The following is a 22,925-nucleotide window of genomic DNA, read 5'->3' as shown; positions in this document are numbered from 1 at the left end:
ATGAAGGATAAAAAACTTAATTCACATAGTTTTTTCACGGACCAACCTTAATTTGGGAAAAATTGATTTACTAATAGGGATATATGTAAAAATTCATTTTAGATAAACAAAACTTGCAGAATTTTAACCCCCCCACCCCCAAACTATTTGATTTAAGTTTTTTATCCTACATCGATCTTTTGATGTCCTCCCTAATGAAGTATAATAAGAAAATATGTTGAAAAAAACATAGGTTAGAACAAGAGTCTAAACATTTTTATGAGATTTCTGTTTCTTCTTGCTTTTAACTCTTCATATTAAAAAAAAAGACTTGTACAGTCAGAAATGTACAATGTTGATTTATTTTCAAAATTTATTTGAACGGTATGAAGAATTCGATTTCTGCCAATTGAATTTCATATCAGTCAACTGGCAACTACAACAGTTTCTGGACTGATCTTTGACTGAAAATGATGTCTCAATTTAGAATATGAATAAATAAATAACATTGTGTACATTCTATTTCAGGCTGTGTTTGTTTCATCTAAGTCAGCAAAGATATGTGCAGAGAAACTTAATCAGACTTCTAAGATGGGGAACATAATGACAGTTTATGTTGATCCTGGAGGTAAGCTGGATATATTATCCAGGATTGTCACTAAAGATTTGTTTAAGCAAGTCCATGGACTCATACTATTTTTGGTCATCAGTCAGGGGAGTTACTTAAATGAGTGATTTTATAAATCACTGATTCAAGTAACATTACTTTCATAAAGGTTGAAAGTAAGAGTTGTCTTTCTTAAATAATCACCTATTTAAGTAGCACAAATTAATCACTAGGAAGAAGTGATTTAATTTTATTGTAGCTTTAAATATAGAATACTAATGATCCAGGGATTAATTATGTTTCTAAAATTATCAGAACCAACATCTGTGTTGATAGGATGACCAGGTCATTTCAGGTGATGACCTTGTACAGTAGACTTCGGCCAATAGGATAACCAAAATGTCATCTAAAAATATCCGATTACCCGATATATTCAATTAGACGATGAATATATATTCATTCAATATTCTGCAATAATAAGTAGATCTTATCCTGAGATGTTACTAACCCTGATAATTGCTTAATATGTGAGAGGGAGGGAGGGAGTGATTTTTATCAGTTTCATTACCACAATGTTTGCATGTCGAGGTAGTTTTTGATGTAGTTGAAGTTTTATCAACTTCAAACTTAGTAAACATGTTCCAAATAAGAGATTTAATCCCATTTTCATGGTCCACTGAACATAGAAAATGATAGTGCGGATTGGGCATCCGTGTACTTAGAACACATTCTTGTTTTATACGAAATATATACAAGCCATTGAAGGTCCAAAATCCAAAATATATTTTACACGTATTGACATCTTTGGTAAATTTTATTCATTTTGAGGCAAAATATCTATTTGGGTAAAGGTTTATCCTTGGTTTATATATAAATCGGTAGTTTTTTGCAGATTTGCACCAAATTCTTGAAGTTTGAGTCCCTAATCCAAATGTGTGCATGTAAGACGAAATTGAAAACAACAAATACTAATACATTTTTTTATGAACATCTGATAGGCTGTTATTTGGTAGATTTATAATATTTTTTTATTGGGAATGCAAGGGGTAAAAAAACAGTTCTTATCATACCTTTTTGTTAAACTAACAACCTAAACAGTATTTTGGAAAGTAAGTCATGTATAGAAAATAAGAAGATGTGTTATGATGCCAACGAGACAACTCTTCCAACCAAAACCATAGTGTAGAAGTGAGTAACTGCAGGTCACCTAACAGCATATGCTTAATTTTGATTTTATTGTATATCATGTATATTTGTTTTTACTTTGCATAATTTATAATTTGTATCTATTTGTGTTCAGTGTTTGACTTTTGCATGTACTTTTGTAGGTAAAGAAAGAACAAAGTTAGTTGATGATGTTTTATCTGATAAGCCGAAAAAAATTCCAGGAGAACCAACAACGCCATCAGACCCAAGACGCAATAGATCATCAAGTTTTAACGATAGTTTTAAGTCAAATTCTAGCTTTGAGGAAAACACTTTTGATGCATTTGGAGCTCAAACACCTATGCCAACCTTCAATGATACAGGTTTCTTAAATAATATTAGTGATCCTAGAAATTCAGCATTTGATATTCAATATTCTGGTATGACACCTGGAATGACGCCAGCAATGACGCCAAACGTACACGGAGGAAATTTTCCGAATCAGTTTGGTTTGACACCATCTCCTCACGGTTCATCTCAAGGAAATATGACAAATTTTGCATTCCCAAATACACCAAATATGTCTACACCTATGTCACAATCATCGTTCGGTTCAATGAGCACACCATCATCATTTGGAGGAAATAATCATGCCTTTAATAAGATGGATGGTCCAAAACCTTTGATATTGGAACCGCCACACCATCAACCACCTCATCAACCACCCCATCAGCCACCACTTCATCCACCTGAACCACCATTCATTGATCATACTCAGCCACCTCCTAACATGTCCAATTCAGTCATTGACAAACCACCCCCATTGATGCCACCACAAAATAATGAACCGCCACGATCTCAGTTTGACAATAACTACCGCAACAGCAGAAATCACAGGGATAGAAACAACAGTTTTGACCGAAGTGACGATCGTAACTATGACCGAAGTGATAATAGACCTTTTAATAGGGAGGAGGATAGAAATTTCAATAGGGGTGATGACAGAAGTTATGGTCGTAATGATGATCGTGGATTTAGTAGAAATGACGACCGTAATTTCCGTAGAAATGATAGGAACAACAGAAATGGTGACCGAGGTTATGGGAGTGGGAGAAACAGATACGATCGTGATAGAAATGATCGTAATCGTGATTGGCGCAGAGATGGTGGCAGAGGTGATAGAAATGACAGAGATTATTCACATAGGGACCGTGACAGATATGGAAGTAGGGATAGGGATCGCTATAGTAATGATAGAGATAGAGACAGAGACAAAGGGAGGGATTGGGAAAGGGATTCAAGAGAGAGGTTTGATTCTCAAGGTGAAGAAGGTCAACCACCTCCAATGCAGCAAGATCACATGATGATGCATCCTCCACCCCCTTCAATAATTCCTTCTCAAATGATCCCACCCCCTGTCATTCAGCAGCCACTAACCCAACAGGCTCCACCTCAAAAACCAAGAACTCCAGATCCTGAACCGTCGGAAGATGAACCTAGAGTGATGAGTTTAGATTCTAGAATTCAGAGCTTGCTGCAGAGTTCTGGTATGGTGGACAATTTTGGAAGTCCTTCATCAGATTCAGCTGGTGAATCTCGTAAAAAGGAAGTTTCTCCGCCAGCAAATGTTCCAAATAATGACATCAGTATTAGTGCTTCCCAAACTCCATTTAACAATTTTCATTCCACACCTACAGACAATTTTAGTGCTCAAATGAATCCTAAGCAGACGGAAATAGACTTTAGAGAAAATCATTTTGTTCAGACCCCATACATGCAAACACCAGGAGACACGCCTTATATGTCAACACCTGTTGCCAATCAGGCCGAAGATGCAGACGACAAAATGAGCATTTCATCGGGAGAAAGTGGTAACCAGAATATAGAAATAAATCCAAGTATGTTAGCGGCCAATAATCCACAGTCTAGTGCTAATTTTATGACAAATCCCAATTTCAGTGCAGAATACTCTCAATATAGTAACTATATGGGTTATCCAAATCAAGCAGAAATGTATAACCAAAATTATTTCAATCAATATCAAAATATCATGAATGACCAAAATTCACTTCAGAATAAGGTAGACGATGAACAATTAGATAAAACCTTTTCTTCTGTTCTGGACAAATTTGTGAAAGAATTAAAGGAGATTATGCAGAAAGACATGTGTAAGAAAATGGTGGAGAGCTCTGCATTTAAGTCGTTCGACAGCTGGTGGACCACGAATGAAACAAGAACAAAGGTATAGTATAATCAGATAATAGAGGGTGGTAATGGGGGTACCTTCATGATGAATAATGGTAAAAAGTCTTGCCAAAAGATGCTTACTACATGTACTACTAGTACTACTACCCTCATAATATAGTATGATATCTGAGGAATATATACAAAAAAGAGCGTAATTTCAAATCTAAGAATGAGTCAACTTTAACAATGTCAGCCACAAATAGATGCATTTAAACATGTTAAAAGAACTAGTTTACAGGATTATATATTGTGACATTAATAGTTTTTAAGCACACAGTAACTTGCAATGTGGCCATTTGTACTCGTGCAAATATTGATTAATCAACAAATAAACAACACAGAAAATATTTTACGTCCTGAACATGTGCATGATGTAGGTACATGTACAATTACATCATGTACATAATGTACATTTATATAGCTTAAACATGTTGAATATAAGTGACTTTCTTCTTACATTGTTGTATCCAGCTAGCTCAGTCTGTGTCAAAAATGATTAAACCTTCAATCAAAAAAGCTCATTTTAAGGAAAAACCTCCGAATGATGTTCAAGTTTGCTGGTGGGTTTGAATGTTTTACACATTTATTACTATGAACAGAGAAATAAACCATTCACTGTGAAAACCATGATTCACTGCTGCAACAGTGATTATGAACAATTTAGACAGAAACCACAATCGTGACAATTGATTTACGACTCTGTCATGATGAGAAGAGATGGGAAGATACCATTGTGACCTTTGAGAGAAACTTCCAATGCCATGGGACGGCAAATAACTGCAGCCATATAAAACCTACATTGTATACAACAACACCAAAATAAAATTGTTAATATGTATGAAATATTATCAATTCATGTGTACTGTATTTTTATTGATAAGTAATTATAAGTCACTTTTATTGATAAGTAATTATAAGTCACTAAGTGTTAGAGTCATGCAAGTATTGTATTACAACAATTTACCTCAAAATTATTACAAAAGTAACTTTGTAATTTTCGCTTCTTCTAGAAGTCATTGAACACTATATGTACATAGTCATTGTACACTATATGTACATGTGTACTTAGCAAAAGACTTTAATATGTTGAACTAAAAAAAACTCAAACAAAATAAAAGCAATAAAAATATTACCAGAAAAATGTATGATAATTTAGGAAAACTTCATTTTTATTTAATTAATAATGAACACGATGAGTGATTGTTTTTTTTTCTCTTAATAGTCCATGCCTCAAAGGTTATTGCCTACAAAACCAGCAGAATCAAAAAAGCCATCTACAGTGACAGTTGGTAAGAGTGAGGTGATGTCTACATTGGCTACACTGTTTGAACCACAACATCCATGGTCCAAGGAAGGAGAGGTTAACCTTGGTGGATTTGGTGGGGGTGGTGGATTCCTCGGAATTCGTGGTGGAATGCCAAGGTTGCCATCATTCAAGGTAAGGTTATGTAGAAACAGTCTTCACGCCCAACCACAGTCCCACCAGCCCAGGATTGTAATACTTCTGTAGGACCTGTTAAATCACCCAAAGGCCAATATTATTTTTTTTTTAAATTCAGCTTTGTGTCTATGCAAATGTATAGTATTGAAGACTTGTAATTAGAAGTTTTTCTTGAAACTAAATTGTTTTTTTATCGGAATTAAGTAAGAAGAAAACTGTATTTATTGCCTGATTGGAAAAATGAATTATTCTAAAAATTATTAATGTCATAATGTACAAAATGATGTATCATAAACTTTCAAATACAAATAAAATTAAGTTTTACCCTTGTCTGTACATCCCAAAATTGGTTTCCATTCTCTTACTTTAGTTTGCCTCAACAAAATGTTATGAAACATATACACAATGCTTATTGCCACAAACGACAGATCAAGAAGGAATTCTGGTGGTATCACTTTTACCGTTCTAGAATTGTGTCATTTAACAATTTTTCCAGTGTTCTGTCATTCTGTAGCTTAAGTTTGTTTGAATCAAATGTTGTGAAACTTTTATACAATGCTTTTTACCTCAAAACACAGATCAGGTTCGGATTTTGATGCTGTCACTTTTACCCTTCTAGAGTTATGCCCCTTAACAAATGGAAATACGCAAGATTTTCCTTTTCAGTCTTCTAACTTTTGCCTGGATCAAATATTATTTACATTATACACTATGCTTATTACAAAAAAACTCAGATCAAGTACACATTTTTGTAGTATTACTTTAATCATTCTTGAGTTCTGTCCCTTTAATATGTTATATGCAAGCAGGGCATCACCTGTGTCCCAAGGACACATACCCCATTTACAGATTTAACAACACTACCAGTACCACTACAGATAGTTAATCTACACTACAGATAGTTAATCTACAGTAATATCGTCCTGCTACATTAAACTATTCAAACTTGCTGTTCCATAAAGCTTTTCAGTATTCGTGCTGTATGAACTTTCCCAATCTCACTATATATATATATAAATCATTTTTGTAGCGAAAAACGTTTCACAAACCTCCACCTCCCCAGTTTGACGTACAGCAACAAGAGGAGAAATCAAAGTCTAAAGATCTTAATGAGGAGGATGAAGAAGGGGAAATTTCTGGTAAGGATAATGGAGTTAAGATCCTAAGTGATCATTGCATTATCAACTTAAGACAAGTTGCACTTAAACAAATTAGTTTGATCGCATCCTGTAGATTCATTTGTTTTCTTGAATGCTAATTTTTAATGGATTTTGGGGAAAAATGTTTTTACCTGCAAATTCTGTCTGTGTGTCCTGCTTCAGGTTAAAGTTTTTGGTCAAAGTAGTTTTATGATGAAGTTGAAGTCCAATCAACTTTTAAACTTAATTCACATGCTCCTTATGATATGATCTTTCTAATTTTAATACCAAATTAGAGTTTTTACCCCAATTTCACAATCCACTGAACATAGAAAATGATCTTACCTGCTTCAAGTTAAAGTTGTTGGTCAACGTTTAATGTCAAATTAAAGTTTTTACCTTGATTTCACGGTCTACTGAAGTTAGAAAATGATAGTGTGACTGGGGTATTCATGTACTATGCACACATTTTTGTTTCATAGTAATTTTTGCAAATTTTGCTATTAATTTTATCTTCCAAGTTATGCCAAGTCATTAAACGAAAGACATAAAATAACATGCTATATATGTTTTTGTAGACAAGGAATCCCCAAGGAGACCTCGTAGAAAGCCAGTGGTCAGTGAAAGTGAGGAGGAGGAAGGGGATGATGAAAGTGAAGATGAAGAAGGAGATGATGATGATGAGTCGGATGGTAAGATGAGTTGGAGAACAGGGTTATTTTTGGGCAATTGGTTTACAATTCTTATGTCACATGTTTGTTCTTTAAACTCATCGTGCACTGTGTTTCATGCAAGCTTGTTTAAAAGCAACATGTACCGTAAATTCAGAAATTATTTCATGCATTTATTATTGAGATTTTGGCCTAATAGACTAAAATTTGGTTTTATTTTTTGCGATATTGTTCAATTCATATGAAAAACTTTCAAAATGAAGATTAAATTATTGCGATTATAACCCTGTGACCTGTCGCATTTTTCGCAATAATAAAAACATGGCAATAATTTCTGAATGTACAGACAGTTATCTTTATTTTTTGTTAATTGATGAAATGTTCCTTTAATTATTCATTTGATCACATAACCCTCTTTATGGCCCTCTTGGGATGTGTCAGTTAAATGACCTGTCACAATGTGTATTAAAAATCTTGTGAGAATCAGAAATTCTGTATTTTCTAAATTAAGGACAGCTAAATCAGCGCAAAGGAAATTTAATATGTAAATCTCTCCACTATAAAAAAAAACCAGGAATGTATTTTATAGTATAGTCATAAGTGTTTCTTGTTTCTTGTTTTTTATACAGATTAGACTGTTGGTTTTCCCGTTTGAATGGTTTTACACTAGTAATTTTCAGGGCTCTTTATAGCTTGCTGTTTTGGGTGAGGGCCAAGGCTCCCTATGGAAGACCATACTTTGACTTATAATGGTTTACTTTTTAAAATTGTGACTTGGATTGAGAGTTGTCTTATTGGCACTTATACCACATCTTTTTATATCTGTTTTTTTCTCTCCTTTAGATGAGGAAGCAGGAAGTGCAGAGAGCAGTGATGAAGGAGAGGGTGAAGACTCCAGTGACGATGAAGAGTCAAGTGATGATGAGGAGGAGTCATCAGAGGAAGAGGTGGAGACAGAGAAGGAGAAAGCGGTGTCTAAAGTAGAAGAAAAGTTACAAACTCAACCAGAAGATACTGCTGAATCTGCTTTGTCTGAAGATGAGAAGTATGATTGTAGTTTCTTTCCTTTCGTTGTCTTTTACTTGAAAATTGCTGTTTCTCTGCCAAGCATGTGGCATTTAGGGGTTAAAACTATGTGTTCGGGAAGGAACACATGTCTTTCCTGCAGACTATTATTTTGTGTTCTAACACATTAAAAATCTGACACAGCATGTTGATCTAGTTTTCAAATGAGGGTTAATATTCATATCATATTCCTGTTCTGAATATGCATTTGACTTTTCACTGGACATTAGACAACCATTTATTCATCAGATGTTTATCTATTGACACCTTACATCAACTTACCTTTTGATTTTGCTTTATAAACCACATTTATAACCCAATTGGAAAAGCTTCAATTTAATCTTATCTGAAGCAAATGGTAGTATGAGTGGGTCATCTATGGACAGTCTTGTTATAATTTCAACAACGTTTTTGTTCAGTTTTATGTGCTAGTTGATAAATCTTGTCACTCTGAATGTTGAGAGGCTGCTGTCTTATTTTTTGTACAATTTTCCCTTCACATGAGCTTAAAATCTTTGTAAATTGTTTAAACATAATTTGATAATTTATTTTCAGGGAGGATGAAAGTATGACATCAGATGCTCAAGAAGAAGAGGCCAAAGATGAAGCTAAAAGGTTGATGAGTAACCATACAAATATAAAATCAATAACAGTTCTAGGTTCAATAACCATGTGGTGTAATACTATATGGCATTACTGTATCACATCAACTAGAGAATTACACCTACAGCTAATTTCCTAATGCATGTAGAACAAAACTTTGGTTAGCTTGCTTGCTTTTATGGTATATTGTACAATCATTAGGATAACACCCAATTAAATTCAAATATGAAATATACAGGTTAAACTATGCCTATATATATTGTTTAAAGATATCAATCTGATTTACAAATCTTGTATAAACAAATATGCAAACAAAGCAAGCAAGCCAACCAAAGATTTACTTTGCAAGCATTATGAAAACAGCTGTAAAATAAAGAAAGAACAAGCAGCTCATAGGAAGCAACTAATTGAATAAAAACAATTATGAGTCTCACTATAAAGAGACAGCAAACAAAAAACACAACACAATAAAACTAGATATTTAGATGTCAAAATTTGTTATTCAATATAAAACAATATTAGAATAAGTAAATGTGTGATGATTGCCAATGAGACACCTATCTATCTAAAATTAAATGGTGTTAATGTATGCATCTATTGGTCATTGTATGGCCTTCAAAATATTAGCAGAACCCATGCCATATGATAAGCTATAAAAGTCGCCAACAGGTTCCATTTTTACAAACGTATTGGCGAGTATATGAAAAAATTGTATTTTATACACAAGATTAAATGAATCAACCTCATGATTTAGCAAGTTTATATAGTTGTTTTGTTTTTAAATTTCATAGCATTTTAACATCTTTTTGATTTTTTTTAGAAAAGAGACTCCTAAGGAAAAAGGCAGAAAGAAATCACCAGGAAAGCTATCGCCTGTCAGAGAATTAAGTGAAGTAACAGAAGATTCTGATAGTAAACAAACTGAAAGTGAGGCTGAAGAAAAAACAAGTGCTATTCAGTCTACTTCTACAGACAGTTCCGTTAAATCAGGATTTCAAACTTTACTGGAGGCTTCAGAAATTCTTAGTTTACGTGATAGTGAGCAAAAACCGCCAGTTTTAACACCAGTGAAAGACGTTCCATTAAAAGCACCTGAAAGGGAAGAACGCCCAAGCTTTTTGGCGGAACATGACTATTTTGCAGCTCCTCTTGTAAGACCGCCAGAAAAAGAAAGACTTGATGACGTTGATCTTGATTCCGACGGCACAGATTCTGCGGATGAGGATGGCAATACTACTCCTATGGAAGTGTTTATTGACCATAATTATTGCTTACCTCCCAAACCGTCAATTAAAGACATTCTGGAGGAGAAAAAACCTTCAAAACCAAAGACTTTAGAACCAATTGTGAATTTAGAAAATATAGAAAATTTATTAAAAACCGAGGACAAAAAGAAAAAAGAGCCTCCAAAGAGAGGCAAAAGAAAACAGAAAGACATGCATTTAGTGGATATTACGGACGTACTGAATAAGTCTAAAGGCAGCAGAGAGTTAATTAATCTTCTTCCACCTCCAAAAGAGGTGAAAAAATTCACTCCAAGGAAATTGGAAGAGGAACGACAAATTTTCTTTGATCTCTATAATCAGGGCATAGACAATGAGGATGTGAATTACTTAAAACGGACGTACGACCATTTATTACAGTCGGAAGAACCTATGTGTTATTGGATAAATGATATATTATGGGTCGACCATCCGTTCACAAATATTCCCAACCCAGTGCCATCAAAAAGACGGAAAAAGGACCATGAGCATAAAACAGGTATATGTCAGTTATCATGGTTTTTGGTATTCAGATGGTTCTGGTGTTTATGTGTTTTCAAATTGGAAAGTGAAATATATGAGTTGGTTGTTTCTTGCACCATGTTGCAGGTTTTTGAGTCTGAATATTTTATTTCAGGATTTTGATTTTTTAATAAATACCTAGCTAGGGTTATATACTTAATTATTTTAAAAAAATCATCAGATACGATAGTTACCTATTATTATTAGTTAACAGCATTTTACATCTTGTCATGCTTGTATGCATTGTATTGTTATACAAATTTATATATATTGTAAAAATTAATATTTTTTAAAGAATTTATTATATAGAATTTATTGTAATTTTTTGTTGTACATATATTTTATTTTATGATACAGTGATAATAGATCTAGATGTAGATGTTTAATTATTGTTATGACTGATAATTACACAGTATACTATATAGGCTGATACTTTCAATGATCTGGTTACCTTTTATTTTAAATCAAAACATGATAAATGCATAGTGCCTGACCTGTCAATCAAAGTAAGCTGCAAGAAAAAAGAATATATACTATAGACATGATAGATGGTAAAAATGGTCTTGTTTTGAAATTATTACTATTAAATATGTTAAAGTACAAATTCATGACATTAATTTTCCTTCATACTGAAAATTGTAAAAATTGCCAAACAAAAAGGCTTTAAATGTCACATTTTTCAGATATTTTGGGAGTAATGATACAGTATAGTACCACCATCATGATCATCAAATATTGATTAACCCTAAAACCATTAAGGTAGAAAATTTATGTTGGCAGTCTTTTCAGTTTGAATTTCATTTAGGACAGTTATCATGTTTATTGCACATCTAATATTTAGCCAAACTATTATTGTGAATTCTATAATCATGATTATCTTATAAATGCAAATCTATTTATATACTTTATAGTTGATCAATATAAAAGTTGAGAAAAAAAATGTTGACTTCATGTGTAGCAAAGAGAAATGAATGACAAAAACCATTCACAAAGACATTTTCTTGAACTATTTGATATGTATAGTATTCATGGTATTAGTTTTTCATATTTACAGGGCTAAAAGACACGAAAGAGGCATTAGCTAACAATCAGACAAAAATTTAAAAAATACATTTTAATTTTTAAACCTTTTTAAAAGTAGAATAGTTATGATAGTATTTTGCTATTGAGAGTGAATTTGGTTCAACTGTACATGTTCAACTTATCAAAATAAGCTGAAAAAAATTTACAATTGCCTATGCTTTTCTGTCAATTTATATCTATATTTTTGTTTATGTCATGTACATGTATATTGCATTATTTAACATATATAATCTATGATCATTAAGAGTCTTTGAAGGTCATCTAGATATTTAACATGTTTAATACAATATTGTCTGGTATGAAATATGTTTAAAAGCTGATCAATGTGTTGTAACAAGTCCTTGCACTATTTTTTGTTCATGTTGTTTTATTTGGACTTTTTGTAATAAGGATACATGTTTTAGTTATTAATCAAATGTGGAAAGTTTAATCAAATCGGTGAACATGAATTTGACAATTAATTTTTTAATGAAACACAATTTCACAAACCATTTTCCCACGGTTTAACATTTGTAATTAAAATTAAGTTTAATGACACTGTCGTGACTGTTGAAGTAGTTTTTTGCCCAATCATCAGTTGTACAACATACATTAGTTTTACCAATTCTTGAAAAAAGAAGAACAGTCAGAGCTTTGGTTTAATAACAATTTGCTGATTTTTTACCATGTTCAAATTCTTGCATTCATCTTGAAAATGGGAAGGACCTGAATATGACAGTTAATTTTGCAGAACTTTTCATCTGCTTTAATAAAATATGAGTTATCTCCCATACAACATATTATAAAAAATAAAACTCATGATGTTATGAAGTTTTATCCTTAAAAAAAGGGTGATTTTCTAGTTTTTGGACAACAACTCCAAAATGCTTTCATCAACTTTAATGAAACTTTGTCAAATTATTTATATCTATTGACGTAAGCTCCCTTTTGATTTTTATAAATTTCAGATTTTTCGTTTCCATGTTATGAAGTTTTATGCTTAAAGGGGGGATTTGCCAGTTTTCAGACAATCACTCATAAACACTTTCACAATATTTTATGAAACTTTGGTGAATTGTTTATATCTGTTGACTTAAGCTACCTTTCAAAAATTAAAAGAAAATTAACAACTATAGGTCACAGTATGGCCTTCAACAATGAGCAAAGCTTATACCACACAGTCCGCTATAAAAGACCCTGAAATGACAATTGTAAAACAATTCAAATGAGAAAACTAACAGCCTAATTAATGTACAAAAAAAAATCATTTAAAGCATAAAGACAAGCTAAAAGGGCAACCGGCGTATCATGTGCTTACAGCCCAGCTCTTTTTTCTTGTTTTAGGACAATAACTTGTGTATAACAGTATGTACATGTATCTCTATGAAATTGTACCACAAGGTTCAATACCTCAAAAGGAAGATTTTGGATTGATTTTGGGGGTTCTTGTGCTAACTGCTTTGTAATTATGGGCTAAAAAATAAGGATTACTGGTTTCCGGATAAAAATTTAGTATAAGTCTAAAGATCACTATGAAATTGGTCCATAGGTTCCATACCAAAAAGTTAGGTTGAGATTGATTTTGGGTTCTGTGGCTTGAACTGTACAGGAAAAAAGGGACCAACAATTTTTTGTAATACTTTTAATTTTGTGTAAATTACTTATTTCTTGACAAATTACAAAGGGGTTCTTTAATTTGCCCAAATCTAACCATGTATTTAGATTTTGGATTGTTAAGGTGGTACCTAACACTACAGGGAGATAACTCTGTGAAATCAGCTAAACGCTTCAATTACGTTGTGTTGTTAAAGGAATATTAAGCCTCTCAATGATCAAAATTCAATGAAATTAGTGTTTGTCAAACTGCTATATAACCAGTGTAATTTTTCTGATAAAATGGTTGGTTCAAATTTTTGGAAATTTTTATATTTTTGTCATAAAGTATTTGTCAAAATTTTATGAAAATTAAACAAGCCAAAAAAATTTCAGTGAATGTGTTGGATACCTCCTTAACCCGGTTTTTCAATTGGTCCACATTGAGGTCAAAGGGGTCCTAAATTAAACTTTGTTTGATTTTCATCAAACCTTGAATTATTTGGGTTCTTTGATATGCTAAATCTAAACATGTAGGTAGATTATTGATTTTGAGCACAGTTTTCAAGTTGGTCAAAATTGGGGTTCAGATTTAGCTTTGTTTGATTTCAACAATCGATAGAAAAAAATTGAGTTTATGGGGTGTCTAATATCACTGATATGCTGAATCTATCCCTGTATTTAGATTTCTTAACTTTGGCCCCATTATCAAACTATTCCATTTTGTGATCCAAAGGCTCCAAAATAAGACTATGATTTTATATATAAAAAAAAGAAATCTTGGCATTTCTTTGGGCATAGACCCATATAAGTTTATTTCCAATTTGAAATGTTTAAGTTCTGAGACCACATTTATTAAGAAACCTATACTGTGCCAAAATTTAATCATGAATTCAGAGCTGCAATAAGCTTGAATGTTTTTTCAATATCTACTTGCCCACACTGTTTAGGGTTCCACCTCTGTGGCTGTATGATGCTGTGCCCTTGGAGCATTTTATTATTTTTACGAAGCCTTATCCTTTGCAATTTCATCAAAACATGTACTGGTAAAATTTTCTAAATATGTACCATATTAATTTTTTCTCAAGCATTTATTATTTATGAACAACTGGCAATGAGTGAATGTTTGTATGTCCTGCTATATTCATGATATTGTTAATAATATAATTTGATTTTTTAATTGTTTCTTTTGTATAAATGAAATTAGTATTTTTTTTATTAAAATTGATTGTTTATCTATTGTATTAAAGTCATATGAAACGAGTGACTGGTGAAAAATAATGTTTTTTCCAATTCTTAAAACAATGCATGTGTATGTATCATTTCATATGCCAAAATATCGTATAATTGTCAATTTGTTTTTCTCTGTCTGTTATGATTTAAAAAATATGGCAGCTAATTGGTTACTGTGTTTTGAAGCCATAGTTAACCAATGTCATCTTATGGTAAAATTTGAACAAATAAAAATGGATATTGAGCATGTGTATAACATGTACAATCAGACAATAGTTTATTTCAATGACAGATCCATGCGTTTTGCCATTTCCAGATTTTTACAAGAAGTGTCACGCGAAGGTCACTTGAATATGCAATATATTTCGGCGAATTGCTTCCTGAAAGCAAGCAATTAAAAAAAAGTAAACTTCTTCTAAATGTGAACAAATTGTAGAATTTTCTTCAAAAAAAAGTATATACATCAGTTTTATAATGAAAACTATCCATTTAGTTAGGGCTATTCCAGAAAAAAATGTATGGGGGTGTTGGAAGGCAGTTTTTGTCACCACTCGCCACCCAGACAATTGTATTTGAGAATTATAGTTGATTATAGTGTGAAAAGTTGCTCTGATACCCTTCACCCATGTATTATTAATATAATGTGCCTTCCAACCCCCAACCCCCCCATACATTTTTTTCTGGAATAGCCCTTATAAAAAACAGGCCAATTTTTTTTTAATTTGCGGTTTCATATGACTTTTATTAATGCTTCACATGTACAATGTGTATTAGTTTTATTTGTATGTTTATAAATTGATAAAAGATGTAAAATGCTGCTACAAATGTATTGTAAAAGGGGGGGATGGGCATTTCTAACTATTGCTCAGTAGAGACAATTTTATACCAAAAAAAAAAAGGCCTTCATATCATATGCTAAAACATTTGCAGTTTTAATTGGTGCTCATCGTTAGGTTTTGGTGTGTATTAAAACACACAGTATTTAAAAAAAAAAACATAACAGAAAGAATAAGTTTCTTTCAATATGTATGTTGTATTGATTCCCTACCTTCTAATTTATAAGACTTTTAACAATATATTAAGAAAAAAAATCTGTTTTTTCTACATTGTTGCTAGCATAGCAGTATGAATATAGCTAAGAGAGTATTATAGCTAATGACTCCATCCATCTGACTGTCCAAACATCAGTCTGGCAAATCAGTTTTCTACACTTTCATCTTCATGCTTGAAGATATTCATTTAATATTTGGAATATTGTTTTATCATGACAAATTACAGATCAAGTTCAAACTTTAATCCACTCTGATGATTTTGAGCAGAGTTATGGTCCTTGGACTTATTTTATATTTTGTTTACAGGGTGTGCAAGGACAGAGGGCTTCTACAAATTATCCAGGGAAGATAAAATGGGCAAAGTTCATCAGGCAGCATTTTGTGCATTAGAGGAGTCAAATAAAACTCAGGTTGGTATACAAACATTTGTAAAGCTAAATACTGGACTGGGTTGCACAAACGTCTATTAAAGTTAATAGTCTATTAAAAGTACACTTAAATTTAATAGTCTATTACTTGCGTTGCACAACATTTAATTAACGTTAATAGTCTATTAACTCACTATTAAATTTAATTGAACGAAGGAGCGCTATTAAGTCCTTAATTGTACATTTAAAATGGATGCCATGCAAGTGCTTGGATTACTTGTACCTCAAAATCGCAAAATCAGCCGAAGAATACCGTGACAGGCTTCTCAACTCGATAATTTGACGGACTGAGAGCCTCGCACAGCCGGTGATATCCCACCTTGTATGATTTCGTCACAAAAAGAATTGTTTTTGTTATTATAAAAATAATTATAGAAAGAAAAGATAAAAATTGATACGTTTTTGAAGCATAAATGAAGATATAATTGTAATTCTATGATTAACCATCTGTCATTATGAATCTATTAGGGAAACAATGGTTTTATTTTCAATACGGCAAGTGTCATTAAACTGAAGAAAAAAACTTTTGCCCTCATCCTTGGAAGTATGCTTTGTTCAAACTGAAATATATTTCTTAGTATAAAATCCATTCTCCAAAATTAACAATTTTTAAAGGCATGCATGGACGAAAGCATTGGACATTTGTAAACCTTTTATAACAGAGGTGAAGAATGTGGAATCTCCGTTGACGCTTTGATAAAGAGTGCTTTCTTTCACGTCCGCATTTTTATTAAGTATGGCATGCCGGGTTAACATTTTAATGATTACTACAGATTGGAGAAATGAATAACAGAACAGTGCACAATAACGTACAATAACATACACAGGAGATCAGAGAAACTACGTGATAGTTTTGATTTTTTTTTTAAGATGGCATGGTGTATATTGTCCATAATATTTATATCCAATACATATTTTTAAAACAATTTTATTTTGCAACTGACAACTGTAATGAAGATGAAACAAAACTATCCGACACTTTGGTATATCTTGGATATAAACTTAAAATAAATATCTGATATTCACATGGGATAGGGTTCATAATACCATAAATTATTGGACTTATTTGGGGTTGCCCAGATATTCCGACACATTATTATTCCGACACTCCACTGTTCCGACACCCAAATAGGCCGACAAAGGCTAATAACTGCAGTTATAGAAAATATACTTCATGAGTAGAGCTTCACGAGGGTGTGGGTGTGGGTTTACAGAATAGAGAATAATGGGGGGAATTTAAAGAATAGAGAAAAATGGACCAATAACAAAGAATAGAGAAAAATGAGGTGTTTAAATATAAAGATTGGAGAATAATTGGCGAAAAGTATAAAGAATACAGATAGGAATTAACGACCCCCTCCTCCGCAATCCAGACACCCCTTCATAAAATAGTTGGCACTGTCACAGGAAGGTTCCAGTTTTCATTATTCTGATTTACCAGCATGTTTTGCTGTTGTAAACTTGTTCCTCGACTTGTTCTTACAGATTCCTCATATGCATAGACCGCAGTAAATTTTACAAAGTTCTACTTGGTTTAACACTGTCTTTAGAGTTCACTGTATTAACTTTAAATAATTCACTCTTCAATTAATTAGTGTATAAACATTGTTGTATAAACAAACTAAACTAATGTTCTTCTCAAAATAATTCTGTAATGCGCGGATACACCGGACTGCATCGTACGATAACAATATTGGGTCAATGGAAGGCGTCCCAGAAAAAAAATAAAATAGCCTTGCCAAACGTCAAAATTATTTGGACTAGGTCAATATTATAATATTGTCAATGATTTAACTAGTCTTTGCTATGCAATAACAACTATGGCAGTTTTAAATTACAGCCGTAGTTTTTCTTCGTAAAATTCTACATCCAGCAGATCGATATTGGTGTCAACATTGAAAATTAATACACATTTTCCCTGAAATACATGTACGATGTATAAACGAATAATGTGTAAATGTAATCTCCATTGACGTTTTGATAAAGAGTGCTTTCTTTCACGTCCGCATTTCTATCAAGTATGGCATGCCAAGTTAACATTTTAATGATTACTACAGATCAATCGTAACTACTCGGCCATTCTCGCTACGCAGTACAATAGTTATTTCTTCGTGCAACCAGAAAGGCCGAGTTGTTCCGATTGTACTACAGATAAGAAACACAAATAACAGAACAGTGCACAATACCATACATTGTTATTCGTAGGACATAAAGAGAAACTACGTGATAATTTTAATATATTACACAGTGAATTCATTTAGTTTTTTTTTTAAATAAAGATGGCATAGTGTATATTGTCCATAATATTTATAACCAATAAATAAATACATATCTTAGACTAACTAACATTTTTTTGCAACTGAAAACTGTAATATAGATGAAACGAAACTATCCGACACTTTTGTATATCTTGGATATAAACTTCAAACAAATATCTGATATTGACATGGGATAGGGTTCATAATAACATAAACAATTATTGGACTTTTGGGGATCGCCCAGATATTCCGACACCCCACTGGTCCAACACCCCAATAGTCCGACAACGGTTAACAAGTGCCGTAATAGAAAATATACTTCATGAGTAGAGCTTCATGAGGGTGTTGATGTAGATTTACAGAATAGAGAATAATGATGGGGGTTTAAAGAATAGAGAAAAATGAGGTCCTTAAATAATGGGCAAAAGTATAAAAAATAGAGAAAATGGCAAACATTTTAAAGAATATAGATATGAAAGACCCCCTCCTCCCCAATGCAGACACCCTTTGATAGAATAATTGTTGACATGGTATTTGAACTATTCGTTCTAATATCACAGAAACAGATTTTAGCATGCCACCTATCGGGTATAACTATCAAAGAAGTACCATGACGATATGCATATAAAGAAACTGAAAACTTTGCAAGTTTTGGTATAAGAAAATGGGAACACATTCTACTAAAAAAAAGAAATGTCTTCGGCAGTGCAGTCTCTCTTCATAAAGAAAAATGTTCACGCGATCAGGGAACGACCATTTAACTTCAAGGGGGTTATGGTTTTTTTCCTAAAAAAAATATTCTGATCCCCAATTTGATGGAAAGAAATATTTCTGGTCAAGCAGATGAAAAAAAATATTTTTAATGCAGATTCCCCTACTTTATATAGTGTTAAACAACACATGCAAACATGCGACACAGAAATTACTCTAGCAACCAACACCACCCCTTTTGACACTCACAATGGAAGGTGCCAGTTTTCACTATTCCGATTTACGAGCATTTTTTGCTGTTGTAAACTTATTCTAACAGATTCCTCACAGAGAACGCGGCAAACTTTACAAAGTTCTATTTGGTTTACCACAGTATTTATAGTTCAACGTACCGCGTATTAACTAACTCTTCAATTAAGTAGTGTATAAACATTGTTGTATATATAGACTAACTAAACTAAATTATGTTCATCTCAAAATAATTCTGTACACTAAACTAGGCATCTCGCATACAATCATCTAAGCGGTAAAGCCTAACTGGAGTCTTAACTTTCTAATTTCTCTGCTTTGGGAGAGATACATAGCTGTGTATCGTCATGTTAGTTATTCGATAAAGCTTCACAAAGCTTATTTAGTTTGACAAAATGTTCGCTACACCACGTCGCATTCATTCTTTATTTTTAGGGGTGAATATATCCGACCACTTTCACTAATACATATCTTCCAATCAACCGTGATAAATTGTCTGAGCCTGCTGCAAGCAAAATTCTCGGCGGTTCCTATTCAATACTAGTATGTACTTTCATTGTCTAGTGGCAGTTCAAGTGTCATTGACCTTTTTTCATGCCGGATGGCAACTATTACAGGGCCTATCTGATTTTTTTTTTAATGTCAAATGATTGTTCTCGGCCTGAACATGCATGTCAATAATATTTGCCACTGGACATCACGCAAAATTGAAATATTGTAAGTACTTTATGATATGTTAATTGTATTATTATTTTTAGGACTATCAGGAGGAATGTAGGTTTAACTGATGGGATTATTCTTTTGAAATCAAAATTATTTATTTCAAAAAGTTGTTGAATTATTCCATGTCAGACTATTTGGGGTATTGGACTATCATGGGGTGTCGGACTAATGGGACGTCGCACTATTGGGTTGTCGCACCAATGGGGTGTCGGACTAATGGGACATCTGAATAACGGGGCTGCCCCGATTTATGATATATACTTAATTTCTTCCCTCTTGTATTTTTTCCGAGAATTTTCAATCCCTTGCAATGGCAACACAAGCAATTTATTGTATCTTGTTTGAAATAAATTAGCGGATAAATTTTTCTCATGGGAGATTAAAAATTTCTGATTTTACCACGATTGTGCCAAATACTATAGTAATTTATTCGAGTTCCCAACCTTCCATAAACGAAGTGAAAAATCGACTTAGATTGAGTCAGACTCTCAAAATGGAAGATATAGCAGGCTGCAGTTGTCAATTTTCTTTTGTAGACGTCGACTATAAACTTTATATTTAAATAAGTAATATAATGGAATTTAAGACTAATGCTTTTTTATTCCCCTATTCCCCTCGTTTTTCGAGACTTTTCTATCTTTTTCAATACAACATATGCAATTTCTTGTATTTTAGAATTGGACATGTTTTGGTGTCAATTGAAAGTATAGACCCAGGGTTGCGTTCAATATATTAGCGGCTACGTAGATGTATGACTATTGAATGTGTAGCTAGCCTAGCAGCTACGTAGATATTAATAGCAGCTAGGCTAGCTACACGTTCAATAGTCATAAATCTACGTAGCACTATGTAGCATTATTTAGCTGCTTCGATGTTGAACACAACCCCGTTGAAAATGCTGAAATCGCTGAAATTGTGTTGACGTCATGAAAAATTGATGAAAATCGCTGAAATCGTGTTGACGTCATGAAAAATTGATGAAAATCGTGAAAATCATGATGACGTCGTGAAAACGATGAAAATCGAGAAAATCGTAATGATGTTGTGAAAAAATGATGAAACTCGCAGAATTAAATGGAGCTTAATTGACTATTAAAATGTTAATAGTCACTTAATTGTCTATTAGTTAATAGTAGCCTTAAAAGTGATTCCTGCAACGCTATTAAATAACTCTATTAACTAATTGTCAATTAGATATTTAATAGTCTATTAGAAGTTAATAGTCTATTAACTTAATAGTCGTTTGTGCAACCCAGTCCTGTACGTTAAGAATCTTATCAGTGTGAGCCAAGGCTCTGTGTTGATGGCTATAATGATTTACGTTTACTCATTCCACATCTTCTTATATCTATATATTAGGCAATCATTTTCTAAAGTAGAACAATGGACAGAAATGCAAGATTATTTATAAGATACAAGTTATAATTTTTTAGAAATTTTCTCTCATTCTAATTTTCACAATAGAAAAACATAGCAAAAATTTCTGAATTTTCAGTACCTAATTAAGAAATAATTCATGGAAGCCATAGATTGTTGGAAATTTACACATGGCCTGTGCTGTGATATTCCAATTTTATTCTGAGCGTTAGCGAGGGGTAAAATCAACGAATATCACGGCCCAGGCCACACGTAAATTTCCAACAATCTATGGCTTCCATGAATTATTTCGATTCTAATAGGACAAATACGGTCATTAAAAAACTGAAGCGAAAGTGGGTATGCTGTGTGTGTGGCTGGTTTTTTTTTGCTCCCTGTTAGATAAAGCTCAAATATCTTTATAAATATGTAGCTTGCGTAGGTTATTTCGTGAATAACTGCTAGAAAAAAACTTTTTAATTCTTTAAATTCTCAAACCCAACATTTGCCATTTTTAATTTACATGTTTTGTTCGTAAGCTTCCGTCAAATCCAAAGTCGACATTTTGTAACTAAGGAGCCGCCATGTTGACTTGCTGAAATGAGTAAATATGCAAATAATGCAATAGAATAGAAAATGAAACAAAACCTACCTCAAAAATCAGTTTTAATACAATATTATACGAATTCTGATGGTTCACGTAAAAGAAAACTTTCAACCTTACAGCAGTTTCATTTGTATGACATCATGTTTTGAAATGGCTTAAATGCGCCAAAAAGATTAATAGACATTCGCGGAATTTTATTTAATTTTTATTTTGTTGATTTCATTGAGCTCTTGTGCATTGCTTCTTTTTATTCTGCATACGAATAAGAAGAAAAGTTAATTTTGTCTATTTTTAATTGCACTTTTTAAAACAATAAAATCGGCAAAGGGTCTGCAAATAGGTTCCAATACATGTAGATTTACGTGGGAAGTATATTGTAACAGCCATTATTATGTATATCTCTGAGTCTGCGCTAAGTATATTTTATCGAGAATTTTATCACAGTGTTGTTTACAAAGCTAAAGAAGCATGTCATATTAGAATATTCTGTGAAGCATGTAATAAATTGTAATTATTATATATGTTGGTTGATAAATACTTTTTCTATAATCACCCATATTGTAGTATAAAGAGAAACTGTACACGGCAAAAATGATCTGCCAAATATGATCCATAATACAAAAACATCAATTGTCTTCTTGTACTGTGGATTTGTTAATATTGGTTGGATACCAATCTTCGTGGATTTCTTGGGTACAGGGTAACCATGAATTTAAATGTTCAATGTATTACAAATTTTCTCAATCCACGAAAAACTGGTACCTTCGAGAATAAATAAATCCACGTTGTTGTAGAGTTATAATTTTTTAAGCCTTTAATGATAAATGTTACATTTTTTGGCATTTTGCGAAATTGTCTTGAAAACTACAATGTATGATACATCTAGATAGAGAGAAAACAGCATTAATGATTACCTATGTAAGATATCAAAATGACATATTTTTTGCCAGGTCTGAAATTTCAAAGGGGGT

General features: G+C 32.6%; 1 protein-coding gene across 1 annotated transcript in view; it reads left to right on the top strand.

Moving 5' to 3' along the window:
• The window catches only part of LOC139527185 (histone-lysine N-methyltransferase SETD1B-A-like), a 31,462-nt gene that overhangs the window by 3,158 nt on the left and 5,379 nt on the right, over positions 1-22,925 (top strand). The window contains exons 5-13 of the mRNA XM_071322493.1: positions 508-607; positions 1,915-3,974; positions 5,202-5,417; positions 6,451-6,559; positions 7,138-7,251; positions 8,074-8,275; positions 8,851-8,910; positions 9,719-10,659; positions 15,929-16,032. Coding sequence (XP_071178594.1) covers positions 508-607; positions 1,915-3,974; positions 5,202-5,417; positions 6,451-6,559; positions 7,138-7,251; positions 8,074-8,275; positions 8,851-8,910; positions 9,719-10,659; positions 15,929-16,032 — 3,906 coding nt within the window. The remainder of the gene's footprint in view (positions 1-507; positions 608-1,914; positions 3,975-5,201; positions 5,418-6,450; positions 6,560-7,137; positions 7,252-8,073; positions 8,276-8,850; positions 8,911-9,718; positions 10,660-15,928; positions 16,033-22,925) is intronic.

Source organism: Mytilus edulis, chromosome 6 (assembly GCF_963676685.1).
Source record: "Mytilus edulis chromosome 6, xbMytEdul2.2, whole genome shotgun sequence".
NCBI classification, from domain to species: domain Eukaryota; kingdom Metazoa; phylum Mollusca; class Bivalvia; order Mytilida; family Mytilidae; genus Mytilus; species Mytilus edulis.
This window is presented reverse-complemented; position numbering and strand designations above follow the sequence as displayed.